Source organism: Homarus americanus, unplaced genomic scaffold (assembly GCF_018991925.1).
Source record: "Homarus americanus isolate GMGI-L3 unplaced genomic scaffold, GMGI_Hamer_2.0 scaffold37032, whole genome shotgun sequence".
In the NCBI taxonomy this organism is placed as follows: domain Eukaryota; kingdom Metazoa; phylum Arthropoda; class Malacostraca; order Decapoda; family Nephropidae; genus Homarus; species Homarus americanus.
The window spans coordinates 1719661-1737937 of record NW_024731852.1 but is presented as its reverse complement, the minus strand read 5'-3'; the positions used below and the strand labels follow the sequence as shown (position 1 = coordinate 1737937).

The 18277-nt window shown below is 41.5% G+C and overlaps 1 protein-coding gene across 1 annotated transcript; it reads left to right on the top strand.

Moving 5' to 3' along the window:
- Positions 1-364: 364 nt before the first annotated feature.
- On the top strand, positions 365-11570 carry LOC121867921. Its single transcript, XM_042368060.1, has 5 exons — positions 365-520; positions 6885-7015; positions 7162-7266; positions 7603-7772; positions 10811-11570. Exons 2-5 carry the CDS (start codon positions 6913-6915, stop codon positions 10895-10897), a joined length of 465 nt encoding a protein of 154 aa, XP_042223994.1. The 5' UTR covers positions 365-520; positions 6885-6912; the 3' UTR covers positions 10898-11570.
- The last annotated feature ends 6707 nt before the right edge of the window (positions 11571-18277 follow it).

The window sequence follows — 18277 nt, the reverse complement described above, 5'->3', positions numbered from 1 at the left end:
GGTCATAAGCTCAACAATGAAATGTGCCTACATAGACAAGCACACAGTCCCTTTGTGACGCAGCACGTCCTGAGGAGCACAACAAAGCACCTATTCAGAGGAATGCGAAATAGAACGCAGTGTAACGTGAGCTGACGGGAGGCAGTGATGGGAATACAGGAGGAGAGGGGAACATAGCGGCCTGTGAACTGGTGGCCCATTTCTTCACCCCCCCCCCCAGGATATAACAATGCTACCACTATCTGTGATCAGAATAAATAAAGTTTTTAATCAAAACCAATAACCTATTTCGCTATATGATGGGTTTACTTCAGACATGCCCATTGTTCGAAAAATAGCACAAAATAATATTTGTTGTGGAAAGAGCTGTATGCTGGAGCTGGTGGCTGGGGCAGTGTGGGTTAACGCCGTGGCCACTCAGCGGGCTCCCACCAGTGACTCAGTAGCCGGCAGGCAGTAGGGTGTCACACGGACAACACATCAGTTCTCGCTATACACCAACACACTTCAAGATTTTGAGGTCAGTATTATCAGTAGAATAAAGAAAAGAGATAATATACTCATTATATTTTGTTCTTAATTTAATCAGTGATAGCTGGGCTCTATCGCGATGGGTAGGAATAATTCAGAGGAGCAATTCTGTAGAATCACCTACACGTATTCTCATGTGTATGGGAAAATTCCACTGGTGAGTTGTATTAGGTATTTCCGGTTCAGTTAGATAAGGGGTGTGATACCAGCGAGGCATGAGTGGTGGACGTGGGAGGAAGCTGAGGTTTCAGAAGTGAGGTCACGTGGTGTAGTAAGCGAGGTGGAGCTAGTGTGGGACCACCACTTATCTTCAGGAAATGAATCATCATCGGTGATGAGGTCTCTCACTCTATAAGACTTTATTCCTACCTTCGTTGATTAGCGTCACCCCCAGGTATAAACTATAATTTAGATAATTTATGTAAAGACAATTAAAGGACCGGAAATAGTTTGGCAAAAATTTTCTGCATGATCGTGCATACAAGTTACAGATGTAGTTTAATCATTCATGTATATATATATATATATATATATATATATATATATATATATATATATATATATATATATATATATATATATATATAAAGAGAGAGAGAGAGAGAGAGAGAGAGAGAATAAATTTATGAAAAATCTTTGGGGACTTTGCCTGGGCCAGTACCCTGTTAGGCCTTGTCTAAAGACGGCACTGCAATTCCGTTACGTAAGAAAGAGTAGCTGTGTGGATGTGGTGATGTTAGTATGTGTCCGTCAGTTGAGACGGAGAACCTTTTAAACTGTACTGCATCCTGAGACTTTGGTCCTTCTAAAAGCATCAGTCAATTTATCAGAGATATGTTATTGCTTTTATATATTCAACCTTCAATAAGTGTTGTTATATTATAGTTGAAGTCCCTTATTCTTTAAAGAACCAGGTCTTGGGCGTAAGCCTCTGACATGATAATGTTTTAACTGTATGTGCTCAGACGTTGTGTCTACGGTCCTCAAAATTATCTTTAGGGTGAGTCCCGATCATTATTTACAGTAAGGGTCACCTTCCAGGTTCAGTTAACATGAAATTTATGGCTCCATAGACACATTAATGTCTCCTCTACACATGAAGGGTCCACAGACAGTACTTGACCAACTTTGGATCCTTAAACTGGGCCCATTAACTTAATTATACATGTATCTACGGTACAATTGTCTGGCGAGACTGACAGGCGTATCCACCACCAAGACCAGACGTGGGTGCGTCATGTGTTCTTAGCGTTATCCAAACAAATATTTATTTGATATTCCATCTGATTCAGGCAGCCAGAGGAAACTTCCCGGGAGTAATGATAATTAATTAAAGAAACGGCCCAGTTATCCATGATGCCAGTTTTCATTAAGTTCATTTACTTTATGTACATCACATCCACGCATTCACCCGTCCTGCCAATTCCATGTGGTGCTAACTTCTAAGAGATTTTATTAACTCATACATGAAGAGTTTACCCCCCTCCCAATACATCGCTTTAACACCCATTGTTATATAAATGTCACTCGAACCAAACAATGACCTCCATGACATCCCCTAAGAGATACGTCTGTAGTTCTAATGAATTTGAAGATTATGTAGTCCTAATATTCTTGATTTGAATTTTACTTGTATAATAAAAAATAAATAACACCATATATATATATGCAAATAAATCACTGTAGGTGCGCGTGATCCAGGTATATGCTGAAAACCACAAGGAAAAAAGAAAACACGAACTTCGTTTTTTTCCCTTGTGGTTATCATCAAATATATATATATATATATATATATATATATATATATATATATATATATATATATATATATATATATATATATATATATATATATATATATATATATATATATATATATATATATATATATATATATATATATATGCAAGTAAATCACTGTAGGTGTGCGTGATCCACGTATATGCTGATAACCACAAGGAAACAAGAAAACACGTAGCTCCCAAGCGCTTTCGTGTAATTCACATCTTCAGACCTGACTACGGACAGCAACTGTGCTTAGAGATGGCATGGTCAATTTCTTTGGGTTAAGATTAGTAAGGGTCACTTCCTTATGACCGGAACATTGTGGACCCCTGCTGTCCCTTAGGGACTTGATCTCACTCTCCTCTACTGTATATATTAGCCTTCTCAAGTATTTATCCTTAGTCTGCACTCACCTTTGCAGATGTGAATTACACGAAAGCGCTTGGGAACTTCGTGTTTTCTTGTTTCCTTGCGGTTATCAGCATATACTTGGATCACGCGCACCTACAGTGATTTACTTGCTTATATATATATATATATATATATATATATATATATATATATATATATATATATATATATATATATATATATATATATATATATTTCATGAAGATCCACAATGGAAACGTGGATAAGATAAATCTTGATAAAATCACACAAGGGAAACAATGGAGAATCTTAGCTTTCGTCTTTATTCAAGACATTTTCAGTTGCCTTTTCCCTGTGTGATTTTATCAAGATATCTACATTGCAATTTCTTAAAACATGTTATCAATGACTCAGCTTTGTTAATCAGAATGAATGCAGTAATGAGAATGTGATCAGTCCTTACAGTAGTACAGTGGTTAGAGCCTCACCAAGATCACAAGTCTTTAAAAAAGGTGATAGTAGACAGATTACAACTAAAACCCTCGTATACGATAATATATTTGGACCTCCTGCAAGCTGGTACAGTACCACGCCTGACTGTTTCGCCAATCGACACAAGTATGGAGGAGAGTAAAAGGAGAGGGGGGAAGGTGGAGGTGGTTGGTGCCAATGGTGTTCGTCGCAGTTACTACAACACTCCTTACACGTCCCTAAACCTGACTGCACGAGTATTAATACATACTCTAGACTTGAGTATGATCATAATGCTCATGTGTTTAACGGATGTAAATACTGTACGTTTTAATAATAGAATCACGGTGTTGTTTTGTTTCAATAACCGTTGAAATTGAAGCACCTGAAAATAAATAATTTAAATATATACCAAACTAAACTATGTGGCTGTAAGTCTGTCAAGGCATTTGTTTATACGATTACCACTTAGTTTCTAATAACTTCACCGAAGACAAGTTGACTGCAGGTAGACTGGCGTCAAGATAACGGCCAACAACAGATAGTTATCTACTGATAACGTAACTTTTCTTCTTTGTGTTATGGTTTGGTAAAACTGACGTAGGTAGCGTATGGCACGACGCGTGAGGCAGAATGATTAGGAGGTTCATTGACAGAACTCAACTCTCAGCACTAACACGTTTAGTGTGGCTGAGTCAGCTAGTCAATGCCCAGCTGCCTTACCACCAACTCTACCTCAGTGGATGTAAATTCTTGCAACCTACAGTAGGTGTGTCACACCCACTGAGACCCACCAAACAGCGGGCCAGACGTGTTCTTTTCTCAACAGAAGACCTAATTATTTTCCATGCTGTTATTTGTGAAAGTTTTTTCTTTCTTTTTTTGCAGCATCTACTTGTAGATGACAGAAATACATTCATCTCTGCTTTCTTTCTCAGCAGGAAAATTATAAGATAATTTTCCAGATGCTTCACTCTTCTATTGGTACAGCCAACAGCACAAAATGAATCTAACATTTTCAAACAAAACATAGTGTGTGGTACTGTACTGGTACAGTAGTACCGAGACAGATGAACCCAGCTGTTTTTCTCGTCTGCTACATTATAAATAAAACTCACATAGATGTGTGACGTCAAGTGTCTACCTAATAAGTAACTGGTGTCAATATGAACGACTATACATCACTTGGATATGATGGGCACCTGGGGTCATTATGAGTACGATATCTATCAGACACCTGGAGTCATTATAAGGACTTGTAAGTCACTTAGTATCATTCTGAGCACCGTTAAGTTACTATGAGCATTTGTGAGTGAATAACAGGTAACAAGCGTCCTTAGTATCCATGATGACGTCATGTATAAACACCTGCCATCATTATGAATACCAGTAAGAGACTCAACATTAGTATGAGCAGCAATGATACAACTTGCATCAACAGCATGAGCATTCAGAAAGACGATAAACACAAAAACTCGAATTATCTTGCCAGACATTTTTTATGAAGTACCACGTAAGGGGACAGACGTCTGCCCATAGGTACTCCTGTCCTCCCGATCGTCATACAAAGGCCACCTCAGTCTCTACCTACCCCTTCGCCGGCAAGTGTTGCCAGCGATGGGAGGGCGGGGTCGACGTAAACGCCCCAGAAGAGGTGTCCCTCTCTCATGGATAAAGACATTTCTGATACGGATAGTCATACTGCATCCCACACCCTGCAAGAGTCAGACCTCAGTGATAGTGACAGTAACAGTAAGGTCTCTATGGGAAACACTTCCCGGAGTGGCAATGCCAAGGGCAGCGAGCTTCCCCTCACCATCCGCCCCTCTGCCAACCAACCAAGTAAGCTGAATCTGCACTTCCCCTAGGACTCACTGAAAACTGTCGAGGAACGACTTAATTGGACAACAAAGTATTGGAGACAACACGGTCTCACCATTCAATTCCAAAAAGGTAAGAACCGTAACTTTATCAAGTGTCAGACACCCGAGGTCTATGAAACACTCAGTACTGTTGGATTTGACGGAGTTGTCCTCGTGCCTCCTCCTGCGGACGCAGCGGAATGTTGCCACATCCTAGTTAAACAGTTTCCCCTATACGCTGAAGTCGAAGATGCTCGTAACTTTAATTCACGTATACTCAGTATACGTCGACACTACCGGGGGAAGACCCCACAAGCAGATGTCATAGTTAAATGGAAGTGGACGGAGTGCCCAACCACTGTTGAGGCCCACCCAGTCCTCCCTTCACTGTATACAGAACTATATCACCCCGGGCCTGCTTTTTGTGTCATTTGCTCCCATTGGGGTCACACCTTCATCGCCTGCTGCTGACGTGATCGTCCCAGATGTTGCTTCTGATCACGTAACCATCACTCCTCTGTCTGTGCCCAGAAAATCAAAGACCACCTCAATGGGGGTGGTGTTGTAATTGTGGTGGCTGGCACAATGCTGACTCACGGCAATGCCCCAAACGTCCGCTTGTCCTAAGAGAAAAGCCTCCCCGAAGGCTGTGTCAACCTCAACCTCCCCCCCCCAGCCTACCAGGCCGCATCCCTCTGCGTCCCCTCTTCTGGCACCGCCTTCTTCAACAACACCTGCCCTTGTCTGGCCTCACCTGGCTGCAACACAGCAGTCCCGGCCATCTCCTAACTGAACTACTACTGGGCCTCCTCCCCGTCTCTACTCTGATGATGTCAGGCCTTGTGCTACCACCGGTGCCCCCCTACAACCACCCTTCGGTGACACGACACAGATCATATCCCTCTTACACGAATTTACCAACCGTATTGAAAGACACTTTGATACACTCTGTACCGCCATCTCCAACCTACACAGACTACCCCTGCCTCCAGCTGCTACCCAGTCACTCCCCTCTTCTGGTTTGACACAACTTGGTAGCCCCCCGGTGTGCGCCTCTTGCCCACGGCCTACTCCACCGCCGCCTGGCATCACTGCTGACATGGCACCTACCAAGCCTGCCCTGGTGTGCCCTGCTGCCCCTGTCCACCCACCGCAAGCCGCGCCTGCTCATGGACCCGAGGACACCACCCCTGGCTCCCGGTCCTCCACCGGCATGCCGGCACCTGGGGCCCATCCACTCCAGTTCTCCACATCAACTGACCACCATGCGGACATGCTAGTGGACTACGTATCTACGCCAAGAAGGATGTCCCCTACCAACCTCTCGACGTCCCACTTGAAGCCGACACTACTGACTTACATGCCATCACAGTCACACTAAAAGGTATGTCCCTCAATATTGTCAATGCCTATGGCTATGGCCTGGCACTTGACATTATTAGGGACCTGCCACGCTTTGCCATAAACAGATAAATTGTACCGGGAATTTTCCCCCCCCACACTCATCATTCTGTCACTTTATGTAACTTGCTGACAAAACCCATGACCCTTCAGGCTTTTACGCCCTTAATGCATGAGTCATAAAGGCAAGCATGAACTCCGCATGCTTCCCAGATGGGCGCTGTAAATGCTTCACCTTGCACAGGACGTAAGGGGGTGCCCAATAAACTAGCCCCCTCGGGGGCAATCTAAAAAAAAAAAAATCCTCGGTTTGTAAAGGTCCTTTGCTTCAAATTGTATTTAAATTGTCAAAGCAAAACTGAAATTGTACGGGCAATGTTGTGTTTACAAACAGAGATGAAATACTGTTCATCATGGTGACCATGTCTCCCATTTTTTTCTTCACTTGTACTCTCCCTCCAGGTAGGCACGTCACGCAGGCGGAGTGAAAATGAAGGTGATGCTGGTGCTGGTGGTTTTGGTGGTGGCGGTGGCTGTATTTCCCTCACACGCTTTCCAACCTCGCAGGATAATGTACGCTCGCTGTTCTTCAGGTAAGGTGTTTCATGAATACATTTAACTTAAATATTGACTATATATTTTTCTCTGTGAAATTATTCCGCCTGTGTCTTACACACAGTGTTTACTCAGACATATGAAACGCAAATATCAAGTTATATATATTTTTTGTGTGGGTCAGAGGAGAAGATGCCCCGTGCTGTGTTCATGACGTGCGCTAACCGACGGGGAATATGCGAGGTGAGGATAGGCAACATCCATAATCTGCGGGCCATCTTTATACCAGGTGAGTTTCCAATGCCCTCGCGGAGTAGAGGTACACTAAGCTTATTGACACAGACTGGGCCGTGTCCCAAGTCTTCGCGGTGCACGAGTGTTTTATCGACGAAGGCTGGTCAAATAATCATCAAGTTATAATGACTGATTTTAAGTTCAACAATGTTTCATGTTTGCCAATTATGATACTCAAATGTAACTAATAAGACATAATTTACTACCATGCTAATCATTCAAACTTTGTAACACTCCCTCCCTCCACCTTTCTCCCGTTATGTCTTTCCCTTTCAAAATTTCTCTCTTAAGATTGCACCACTAACAAGGCGGGTGTGGGGCTCTTCTCCAGACACCAACGCGACTGACGTAGACTCACACGTCCGTTGGAACTCGTGGTTTGAGGTGCCGCTGCCCAACCAACAGCGTGATGCCTGCGACGGGGAGATAACCTGCCCAGTAATAGCCGGACAAATCACACGCTTCACCTACTCTCTCGATATCCAAGACTTCTGGCCAAGGGTAAGACGATAAAGACAGAAGGTAAGACCAAACAAGGCGGTCAAGACTAGACTTACAGAGGGAAAGATCACAGAGTGTAAAATTATTCAGAGGGGAAGAGACAGTAAGGACAGAAGGAGACGAACCAACAGTAAGGAAGGTATACAGTAGATCAGTGATTTTCAACCCTTTTCATCTCACGGCACAGTGACCCGGGCACTAAAATGGTCGAGGCACACCATCAGTATTTAAGGATAGATTTGATCATTTAAAAGATAATGAATGATAAGAATGTGTTCATAATTGTAAAAAAACTAAGAATTTATTAATTTTATTGCCAAAAGTATATTGTTGGTCATGGTTTTCAAAATAATTTGAAAGTTTTGTGCATATTTGTTATTACTACACATTGAAACAAGATGTCATTGAAAAAGATGCCATTCATTAAAAAATAATATGAAACTATCAGTTATAGATTGTATTCAAATACAAACATGAGTAAAAATAAAAGGCCTTTGCTTACATGAAAATATCAGTGGGAAACCTGTGCTTGGTGTTGTTCCTTGTCCGAGGTCGAGTGGTTGACAGGCAGACCCTCAAGTCCTCCTCCAGTGTTTGAAGCTGTGACCTGTTCTTGCTCTTCATTGTGTTCATGGCAGAGAAGCCAGCTTCACACAGATACGATGTTGAGAAAGGAAGAAGTGCTTCAATTGCCTTCTTTGTAATGATGGAGTATTCCTCTCGAAGGGACAACCAGAATGAAGTCATACCTGTTGATAGGTGCTTCAGTTTCAGTCCTCTGTCGTTTCTGATTTCCGTCAGCTCATCCTCTTCGGCAACAGTTAATCCTGCTGACTCGCACGCACTTACCACAAACGGATCTAAAAGCTATTTAAACTCCCGCAGCACGCCTACGGATGCTTCGCGGCACACTAATGTGCCGCGGCACATTGGTTGAAAATCGCTGCAGTAAAGGGTAAGACCACAAGGAAGAAAAGCAGGGCGATAAAGACCAAAGAGGGAGGAAGGTAAGACCACACAGTGAGGATAGGGAGGGTGAGACCACACAGACACGTAGGCGGAATACAGTAGTGAAGTTGAGAGTAAACGGGGAAAGGATAGGGAGGAAGACAGATTAAGACGACACGTTCTGTGTCCATAAGGGGGTGAAATGCACAAAATATTCTAATCTCCATATAAAAGCTCAGATGCTGTAAGCTATCACATAAATTAAATCATCTTATGGAAACATCAAATACTAACATTCTAATATGTACAGTTGTCTTCATTTATAACGGTTACAGTAACTGGCGTGTTTTGTTTGATGTGGCACCACCGCCCACCAGACAAGAGGTATGAGTCAATGATGTTCTACTTGGTAATCTATATTAAAACTGTATCCATGAAAGGAATGCGAGCAATCACAGATAGAGAGAGGCGGCTTATTTATCATCCTTGGTCTAGCTCTCAAGCCCTGGGTTAGGGTGCTGGTGGCAGTTACCCCCCCCCCCCTCCCCCGCGGGGGTAAATCGAGAAAAATCAACTTTTCCCAAAATAATTTTTAACCTTTTAAAATTATAAAACAAAAAAAAAATAAAATAAGTAAGAAAAATTATATATTGACCCTCTAGAAACTTCCCTGGCAGCACAGAGGGAGGGAGGGAGGAGGGGGAGACAAGGAGACAGTGTTAGTTTGACAGCTGACACTCGTGGTCCCTCTGCACTTAGCAGCAATTTTTAGCTTGCCTTTGTGTCCGAGGTGGCCAATAATGTATATATTTACTGATCTTAATGCTTATTTGCTATAAATAATTAATTTAGAATACTTTATTTGCATTATTTTTTATAAAAAGTGCTTGACAACACTCATCAGTCGGTCGCCAGTCTGCCTGGCTGTCTTTGTGTCTGGTAGAGCAAGTAATGCATAAAATAATAATAATTTCACAACTAATTACATTTATAACATAATCATAGCCTTGTTTTACAGTAATACTACACTACAATGCAACTACACTACTTTTAGCAATATTACTTTGATACAACATGATAAAATAGACAAACAATGAAAATGAAACAACCAAAAATAGGTAATTATGTTCAGGAAGCTTCCCTGTGGCCGAGTGTGTGGTGTGACCTGATAACCCGTGCTGGTCATTTAAACAGTGGCGGGAATAGGCGCGCATTCTGAAACGCCACCCAGCGCGCTGGTCGGACGTTCTGGAACGTCACCTGGGGCCTAAGGGCTAGTTACTATAGCGAGGGTAGTTCTGCCCCTTCTGCTAAGTCTTACTACGATGTAAACAAACAGTTGTGCCACATCTTACAAAACACGCCAACCACTGTACCCGTTCATTATAAATGGAGGCAACTGTACAACCAGTATAAGACACACAAGTTGGGAGGCACTGATGAAAGTTGTTTCTGGCCAAAAACAGAATCACACAGAGGGGAAATTTTGGGTCAAGGGTAAAATCTCACAAGAGGGAGGATTTCTGGCCCACTCTCCATTCTAAGCCTCACTTTCAGCTTTACACTGTCCTTCAGTAAGGTTTCCATCAACAGTATACCACATCGTTTCTATTAGTATTTTTTTACAGTATATTAAATTTGATTTGAATGACAGGTTTAATAATGAGTTAATACATTTTCTTTTTCGTGAACTGGAAAAATTTTAGATGGTTTAACTTTTTTCTGTAACTATTAAAATTTTTGCTGTAATGATATTAGGCTTAAATTAATTCCCTTGGAGATTTTTACTTCAATAATTACAGTATATGTATAGACACCTTGCCTTTGTGTTAATCATTTTCTTTTTTCTTTCTCAAATATATAATCTTGTCTTTTTCATTACCTCAGATTTTCCCCAGCCTGCCCCAGCCTCCCTCACTACACCACAGCCTCCCTTGCTACCTCACAGCCTCCCTTGCTGCCCCCCCAGTCTCCTTCACTCCCTACAAGCCCTTCACTCCTCCCCGGCCTCCTTCACTATCACTCACCCTCCTTTAATATCTCTCACCCTGCCACACTACCTCGACAGTTATTGTTTTGTCTGCCCACAGAACGAGTACCCGGTCATCTGGACACTCAAAGATCGCGTCACAGATATGACATTGGTTTGCTTCAAATTCAAGATCAACATTGTGTAGAGAGACTTCCAGCATCAACCTGAATAACACCCTCCCAAAAATCATGAGAATTCAAAACTACGCGGGCATGGAAATGGCACGGTATTATATGGGAAAGAAATTTGGGTAATGGGCTGAAAATCATTTAAATCAAATGAGATCGACTGACACACACACACCACCTACTGAGTAGAGAGATGGAGAAAATAAGTGGATCTTAACACAGGAGAGAAGAATTGGCTACCAAAAACAAAACAAAAAATCATAGTAACTAGAACAAAAGAAATATAATCATTCACATTGAGCTTAATAATGATGACTATTTATTTTGATAATATCAGACATATTCTTCTGAAAGAACTTAACTTTATGGACAAATGCAAGTAAGCTAAGACTGTATCATACACACTTAGTATTAAACATGGGCATTTGAGTCAGTGAATGTATATTACGCGTTTTGATACAAATTTATATATTTTTATTACATTAAGCAGTGCCCACAAATGTCACTACGCCTATATTAATAAGATGTCAAAAAAAATAATTCGGTTTATGCATATACTGTACACTAACATCTGTTTACTCTGATGAAAGAATATACAATTATCATATTGTATATTATGTACCGACTACTACCATTATTTTATTTGGGCTCTGTGTAGAATACATTTGTTTATATTAAAATATATTAATGCATGATTGTTTCAGTAACCCTCAACACAAAGTTATCCAGGATGGATGCGAGTAAGGCGCATGGACCGGACGGAATACCCCCTCGTGTTCTGAGAGAGTGTGCTGAAGCTCTGGCCTCTGTACTTGCTCACCTCTTTCGCCTTTGCCTCAAAACCCAAATTTTCCTTCCTCTTGGCAGCATGCCTTGGTTCAGCCCATCCCAAAGAAGGGTGACCATTATAATCCCTCTAACTATCGCCCCATTGCCCTAACTTCATCCCTCTCTCAGATTTTCGAAACTATCTTGAACTCCCATTTTCTCCATCACCTTGAACGCCATTTTCTTTTGTCGAATCACCAGTATGGCTTTTGCCAGGCAAGATCTACTGGTAATCTGCTCTCCTACTGGGCCCATCTTTAGTTATCCTTTCTTAGGGATTATGGGGAAACTTCCGTCGTGGCCCTTGACACCTCCAAGGCATTTGACAGGGTATGGCACAAGTCTTTGCTTTCTAAACTTCCCTCTTATGGTTTCTCTCCCCCACTTTGTTTTCTAATCTCCAGCTTCCTTGAGAACCGATCCATGGTAGTTGTTGTCGAGGGATCGATCTCTCACTCTTTCTCTACCAATAGCGGTGTCCCACAGGGTTCTGTTCTTTCACCTACTCTCTTCCTTCTTTTTATCAATGATTTACTTCACACTACAACTACAGCTCCTCCCCGACTTACGACCTACTCGACCAACGACCACCCGCACTTACGACCTGCCTCAGTGAGTAACGACCACCCGCACATACGACCGCCACAGTCGGTACCAATTTTTTTTTTCAAATGACTGTGCATTTTCTATACCAAAACGTTTCCGTCCCGGAGGAGAGCGTCGCGTGGCTTGGGTCGTCGCTTGGCTACAGCACCCACACCTGGAGAGCTTAGTTGGTGTTTGGCTGTCGTTGTATCAGCAACTGATCGCGCTGTGTACTGACATTATTTTCGTATTTAATTGACTTTAGAATGACTGGAAAGCGTACAAGTGAGAGTGCTGGTAGTGCTCAGAAGAAAAGGAGACAGTCAATTACTTTTGAGACGAAAATGAAGATGATAATGCAGTATGAAAATGACGAAACTGTAGCCATATCTACTATTTTGAAGGACAAGGAACGTATTCGTGAGGTAGTGAAAGAATCAGCACCTATAAAGGGAACTATAATAACGAAGAAAAGACAAGGTCCCATTCATGAGATGGAAAAATTACTTGTGATATGGATGGAAGATCAAACACAAAAGCGTGTACCCTTAAGCATTCTAACCCTACAGGCTAAGGCAAGAAGCCTTTTCGAAAGCCTGAAGGAGCAGGCAGGAGATGAGTGCGAGCAAACCTTCACAGCAAGTCATGGGTGGTTTAACAGATTTAAGAACCGCTACAGTTTACATAATGTTAAGGTGAGTGGAGAGGCAGCTAGTGCTGATGTTGTTGCAGCCGAAGCTTTTAAGGAGGAGCTAGATCGTGTCATCGTGGAAGGAAATTATATGCCTAAGCAAATATTCAATGTGGATGAAACTGGATTATTATGGAAGAGCATGCATGAAAGGTCATACATCCACAAAGAGGCGAAAACAATGCCAGGATTCAAGGCATTCAAGGACCGAATTGCACTTTTGTTGGGGGGGGGGGATGTAGCTGGTTTCAAGATAAAGCCCTTCATGATCTATCATTCAGAGAACCCCAGGACTTTTAAACATGTCAGCAAGCACACACTGCCACTGTTTTATCGAAGTATCAAGAAAGCCTGGATGACCCTAGTACTGTTTGAGGATTGGTTCATGCCTTGTTTCATTCCTCGAGCCAAGGAGTATTGTCTGCAACAAGGGATTGCATTCAAGATTTTGTTAATTTTGGATAATACTCCGGGACACCCACCACACCTGGACGACATGCACCCTGATGTTAAGGTAGTCTACATTCCACCTAACACTACCTCTGTCATCCAATCCATGGAACAGGTGCTATTGCAGCTTTTAAAGCGTATTATTTACGTACGACCTTCGCCCAGGCTGTTGCTGCTACTGAAGGTGAGAAAACACTCAGAGAGTTTTGGAAGGACTACAACATTTTTACATGTATAAAGACCATTATTGCAGCATGGGATGAGGTTACAGAACAGTGCATGAATGGAATATGGAAGAAAGTCCTGAAAAGATATGTGAACAGTTTCAGAGGATTTAATGAAGACGAAGTAATTTCTGAGATTAGTAACAAGATAGTGGAGTTGGGTAAACAGCTTGAGTTAGAAATTAATAATGAAGATGTTGAACAGTTGGCTGAAAGTGCAGCAGAAGCGCTAAGTAACGAGGATCTTATCGAACTGGAAGCACAGAAAAATGCAGAGGAAGAAGAGAGGCTAAATGTAGAAGAACCTGCACCCCCCAAAAAATTTTCAGTGAAGCAAATGGCAGAAGCATTTGCTGCAATTAATAAGGGGATGCATAGGTGTCGAAAATAACACCCCTACGACCTGCCCGGTGAAACAGGTGACAGTACAGGTATTGAAAAAGTCTAAGGGATAATCGAATCTGATCATTAAATATGTTATATGTTACTGATAAACGACATGCTTACCAGACACGAGAAAAGATACAACACAGAAGACCAAGACGAGTCAGGAATTATGCTTTCCCGATTACCCAAGTAGCCTGAGGGCCCATCAGACAAAGCACAATAGGGCAGATCTCACTGAAACATTCAAAATCTTGAAAGGGATGAAAAACGTGAACCCAGGCCATTTCTTTGTGATGTCACACACCATCAACACAAGGGGACATAATTTCCAGCTCGACAAGTTATCATGAAAACGAACATAAGGAAATACTTCTTCACAGGGGGTGGTACATCTATGGAATGACTTACCAGCAAGAACAATGGAGGGATCCTACACCGGCCATTGACCTGGTAAATTTGCATAAGTCACCCAGTATTAAATTTTGAGAATTTTATGATTGGAATCATTAGTTTAGACAATTCTAAGACACTTTTCTTCAATGGCGTTTCTCTCGCTAATGACCTAACCTATTATCACAACCCCCCACTGGACCCCCGGCATTTATGTCATTTGCGAAGGAAACGTCATAAGAAGTGTCTAATAATTGTCTAAACTATTGATTACAAGACTAAAATTCTCAAAATTCACTCCCGGATGATTTCTGTAACAATACCGACCTCCCCACTTGGTATAACCACCTCTAGTGGGTGGGTGGCCATTAAGTATATAAGGTAAATAAATGAGGTAGGTTATACGACAAATAAAGAGCAACCTACCTTGGGTTATACAGCATCTGTTGTATTGACTTCACTGTAATTTATATGACTGCAAGTAGTACGTCTACCACAACAGCATATGAAGCTCTCTCGTGTTGTTCTCACCGAGTCTCTCCACAAATGCCAGTACTTTATTAAACCCCTGCATTTTTTTTTAAATTGCAAGTTAGTTTATTTTTTTTTAATTTACCTAATCTCTTAACTTAAATATTAAATTATTAAGAATATTTGCAAAGTAATATTTTGTCTTTATTATTTGGGAAGATTCCCTGGTTCAGTCATTCTCAACCAAACAGCCTCATTGCCTATCACTATTGTTACTCATGGACTCACAGCAGTTGCACAGACACCATTCTAAATAGATCTTGGCTTTAGAGGCATGCATATTACGTGAGGTTTATAATAATGACAAATAAATAAAAAACACAAGTATGAAAATTTTAAAAAGTAAAAAAATTATAATCAATAAGTTCCGAACATGGGTGTGTGAACTTCGACCCAACTCGTCACCAAAGAGGTCCAAGGGCTTAACTATAAAGTCAAAGTTAACCCTAGAGGTCAGCAGGTTAGGAATGTGTTAAATCAAGTAAGATTATTTGAACACACCTTGATTCAAGAGCTCATATTTATCTATCTGCATAACGGACTCTCTCTTTCTCTCTCAAAGAAACCCCCAAACTGAATGACTGTATACATGAGCAGGAGCGTCATTTTGGGGGGTTGGCGGGGACTTGCCCCCCCCTCCCCCGAGACCTGGCTTGCCCCTCCCAAGGGCTGTGTTTCTCTCCAAGGAAAATTGTAATTATATTCCTTTTTCATATAGACGAATTTGGATTTGGTGAGAATATCTCAATGGAATTTTTAGAATGCATAATTTAACAAAATGATAAGTATTCATCTATTTTCATCGTTCCCATTGCCTATCATTTATGAACTGAATACAATTAAATGCAAATTGAAAATATAAACGTATTGGAACGTGTTCCGTCTTTTACAGCACCACCCGGCGTCACTGTAGTGGATTTCTCCCCTACAAACGCTGTTTGTTGCTGAGTAGCCGATCCTGCAAATTCCCCAGTGTATGCCTCGTGGTCTAGGTCAACCAGCGCCGCCTTACATGATGGAGGTCAACTACTAAGCCATGCCTACCTTCGCTATTTAAGACCTGACCTCGTGGTGACCTACCTCTCTCTTCTTCTAGCTACAGCCGCAGCAAGCTACACCTCCGCCGCTGCCTGGCGGCCCTTGCTCCCGCCGGCGAGCATGGCGACCCACAAGCTGTCCTCCTCTGAGCATCCTCACCAACCAGCTCTCTCTACATCACGCTTGTAACCACGCTGCCACTTCCCAGCACCAAGCTGCATTGTACATCCAATACAACATGTATACAGAGAGCACATTGTGAGTTTCCTTTCTCCATCCCATCTTGAGTGTGAACCCAAATAACCCACACCCCACATCACCATGGTGGAGAAGGATTATGACCTCTACTCTTTGTATGTAATGGTGTTGCCCACCCCCCCCCCCTTCCCCTAAGCAAAATCTGAAATGACGCCCCTGTACATGAGGTGACAAGGCATGACCTTACAGAATGTGGATTACTGCCACTGACACCATTTTTTTGGAGGGGGAGGGGGGGGTTAGTTAGGGTAGTTAAGGTGGGTGGCAAGGGCATGGGAAGCAGTGAAGTCAATACTGTATGCTCACTGGCTTTGGGTCACAGGATAAGGTACTTTGTGTTATGGGTCAGCTTATTAGGTCATATAATAGGCTAACCCATGCTGGGTCAAGTGTCAGATTTCAAGGCGTTTTGGTTCCTGCCTGACTTGCTCTGTATTCGTTATTTAATATTGACTTTAATTTGTCCTTAAACAATCGCAAAAGTGATATTACCGAGTCTAATAGTGTACTACTGTGATTTGTGAAGCTTGACAGATATTTTCTGGAATTTGTGGATATAATCACCTTTATTGATATAAATAGGGGGGCAATTGGTGGTGCAGAGGACTCAAGATACAGTGGAGGTAGTACAGTACTTCACCAAAATAGAAAGCAAAAGTAGGGCATCTGCAAGCATTTAACACTGAGTGGATGGCTAACCCAGCGGGTAAAATCTGATGCAAGTGATAAGTACAGGCTGAAAATTTCGAAAGGAACTTTGATCATTTCTACTTCTGAGAGCTGGCTAACCTTCAAACAATTATTCAAGTTGAAGAAACAGACAGGAACCTCTATTTGGCTCCAGTGTTTGCTTCACCACTTGTGTATAGGGTCCCCCATAGTGAAGGGGTTATTAAAAAGTTTTACTCTTAATAAAGCTTTTTAGCCATGTGTATTTATTTCATTCCCTAATGAATTAACTACATATTATCTTCTTACTGACATTGCATTTGAGAGGCTACTTTTTACTTTTAATACCAGCATTGTACTTGAATATATTTTAAACTAATGATTTTTCATTCCTAAGTACATTTCATGAGCAACATTTTTCCTTTAACTTAAGTAACTATTTGTCAAATGATTTGTACTTTAACATGAGTAAATTTTTCTTTGTACTTTGCACACCTCTATCTCAATACTGCACTATAGTGTTTGAGTGTCTCCATCAGTTCCTTCATCACAAGTTACAAACACATTAGGGGTGATGGTGGTAAAGTGGTAACGTGCTTATCTCTCACCAATATGTTAAGGGTTTAAGCCTCGGCCTAAACACACATGACGAGGGTATTATCCAGTGGGACCCTACCAAACATCACAGGTTTCTTCCTGTACTAACACTGGATAGACCAACTGCCCAAACAGCTAGTAAGCTGATAAGTGGCGAACAAAAAACAAAAGCTCCTCTTGACTGCCATTGTTTGTCCATAAATTGGATAACAAGAGAGATCTACCCCTTGTTAGCTACATCAGCCAATATGGTAAAGAACATTGCATTTTGTAACTCCAACAACAGTTTAGCCTTGATGTGTAACCCCAAATAGCTCTATCATTTCGTTTGGAATTGTCTTTGATCTATATGTGCTTTGGTTTTACAGCATTTGCACTAATAAAGTTTAGTTTATTTATAATACATACACAGTCCTGTACTAAGCACATAATACATCTGTTACATATAATCTCTCTTTCTGAAGCATGCAACCCTCGCCATTTACAGGTTTTCTAAAGATATTATTGAGTTCACTTTGCATCCTTTTGCTCAGCATATTACTTGTTGGGAACATAACACTCATGTTATCCAAGGAATACCTGTAATGTATTGATGAACTTACAACATGCAACATTCTATAATTCACATTGGTGGAATGCAACTGCTCAGTTAGCTGGTGCTCCACTGTATTCACTTCTGTAACACAAATAGCACTGTACCTACTGTATACACAGTACCTGTACTCACTTTTTATACAGAAACAGAATTT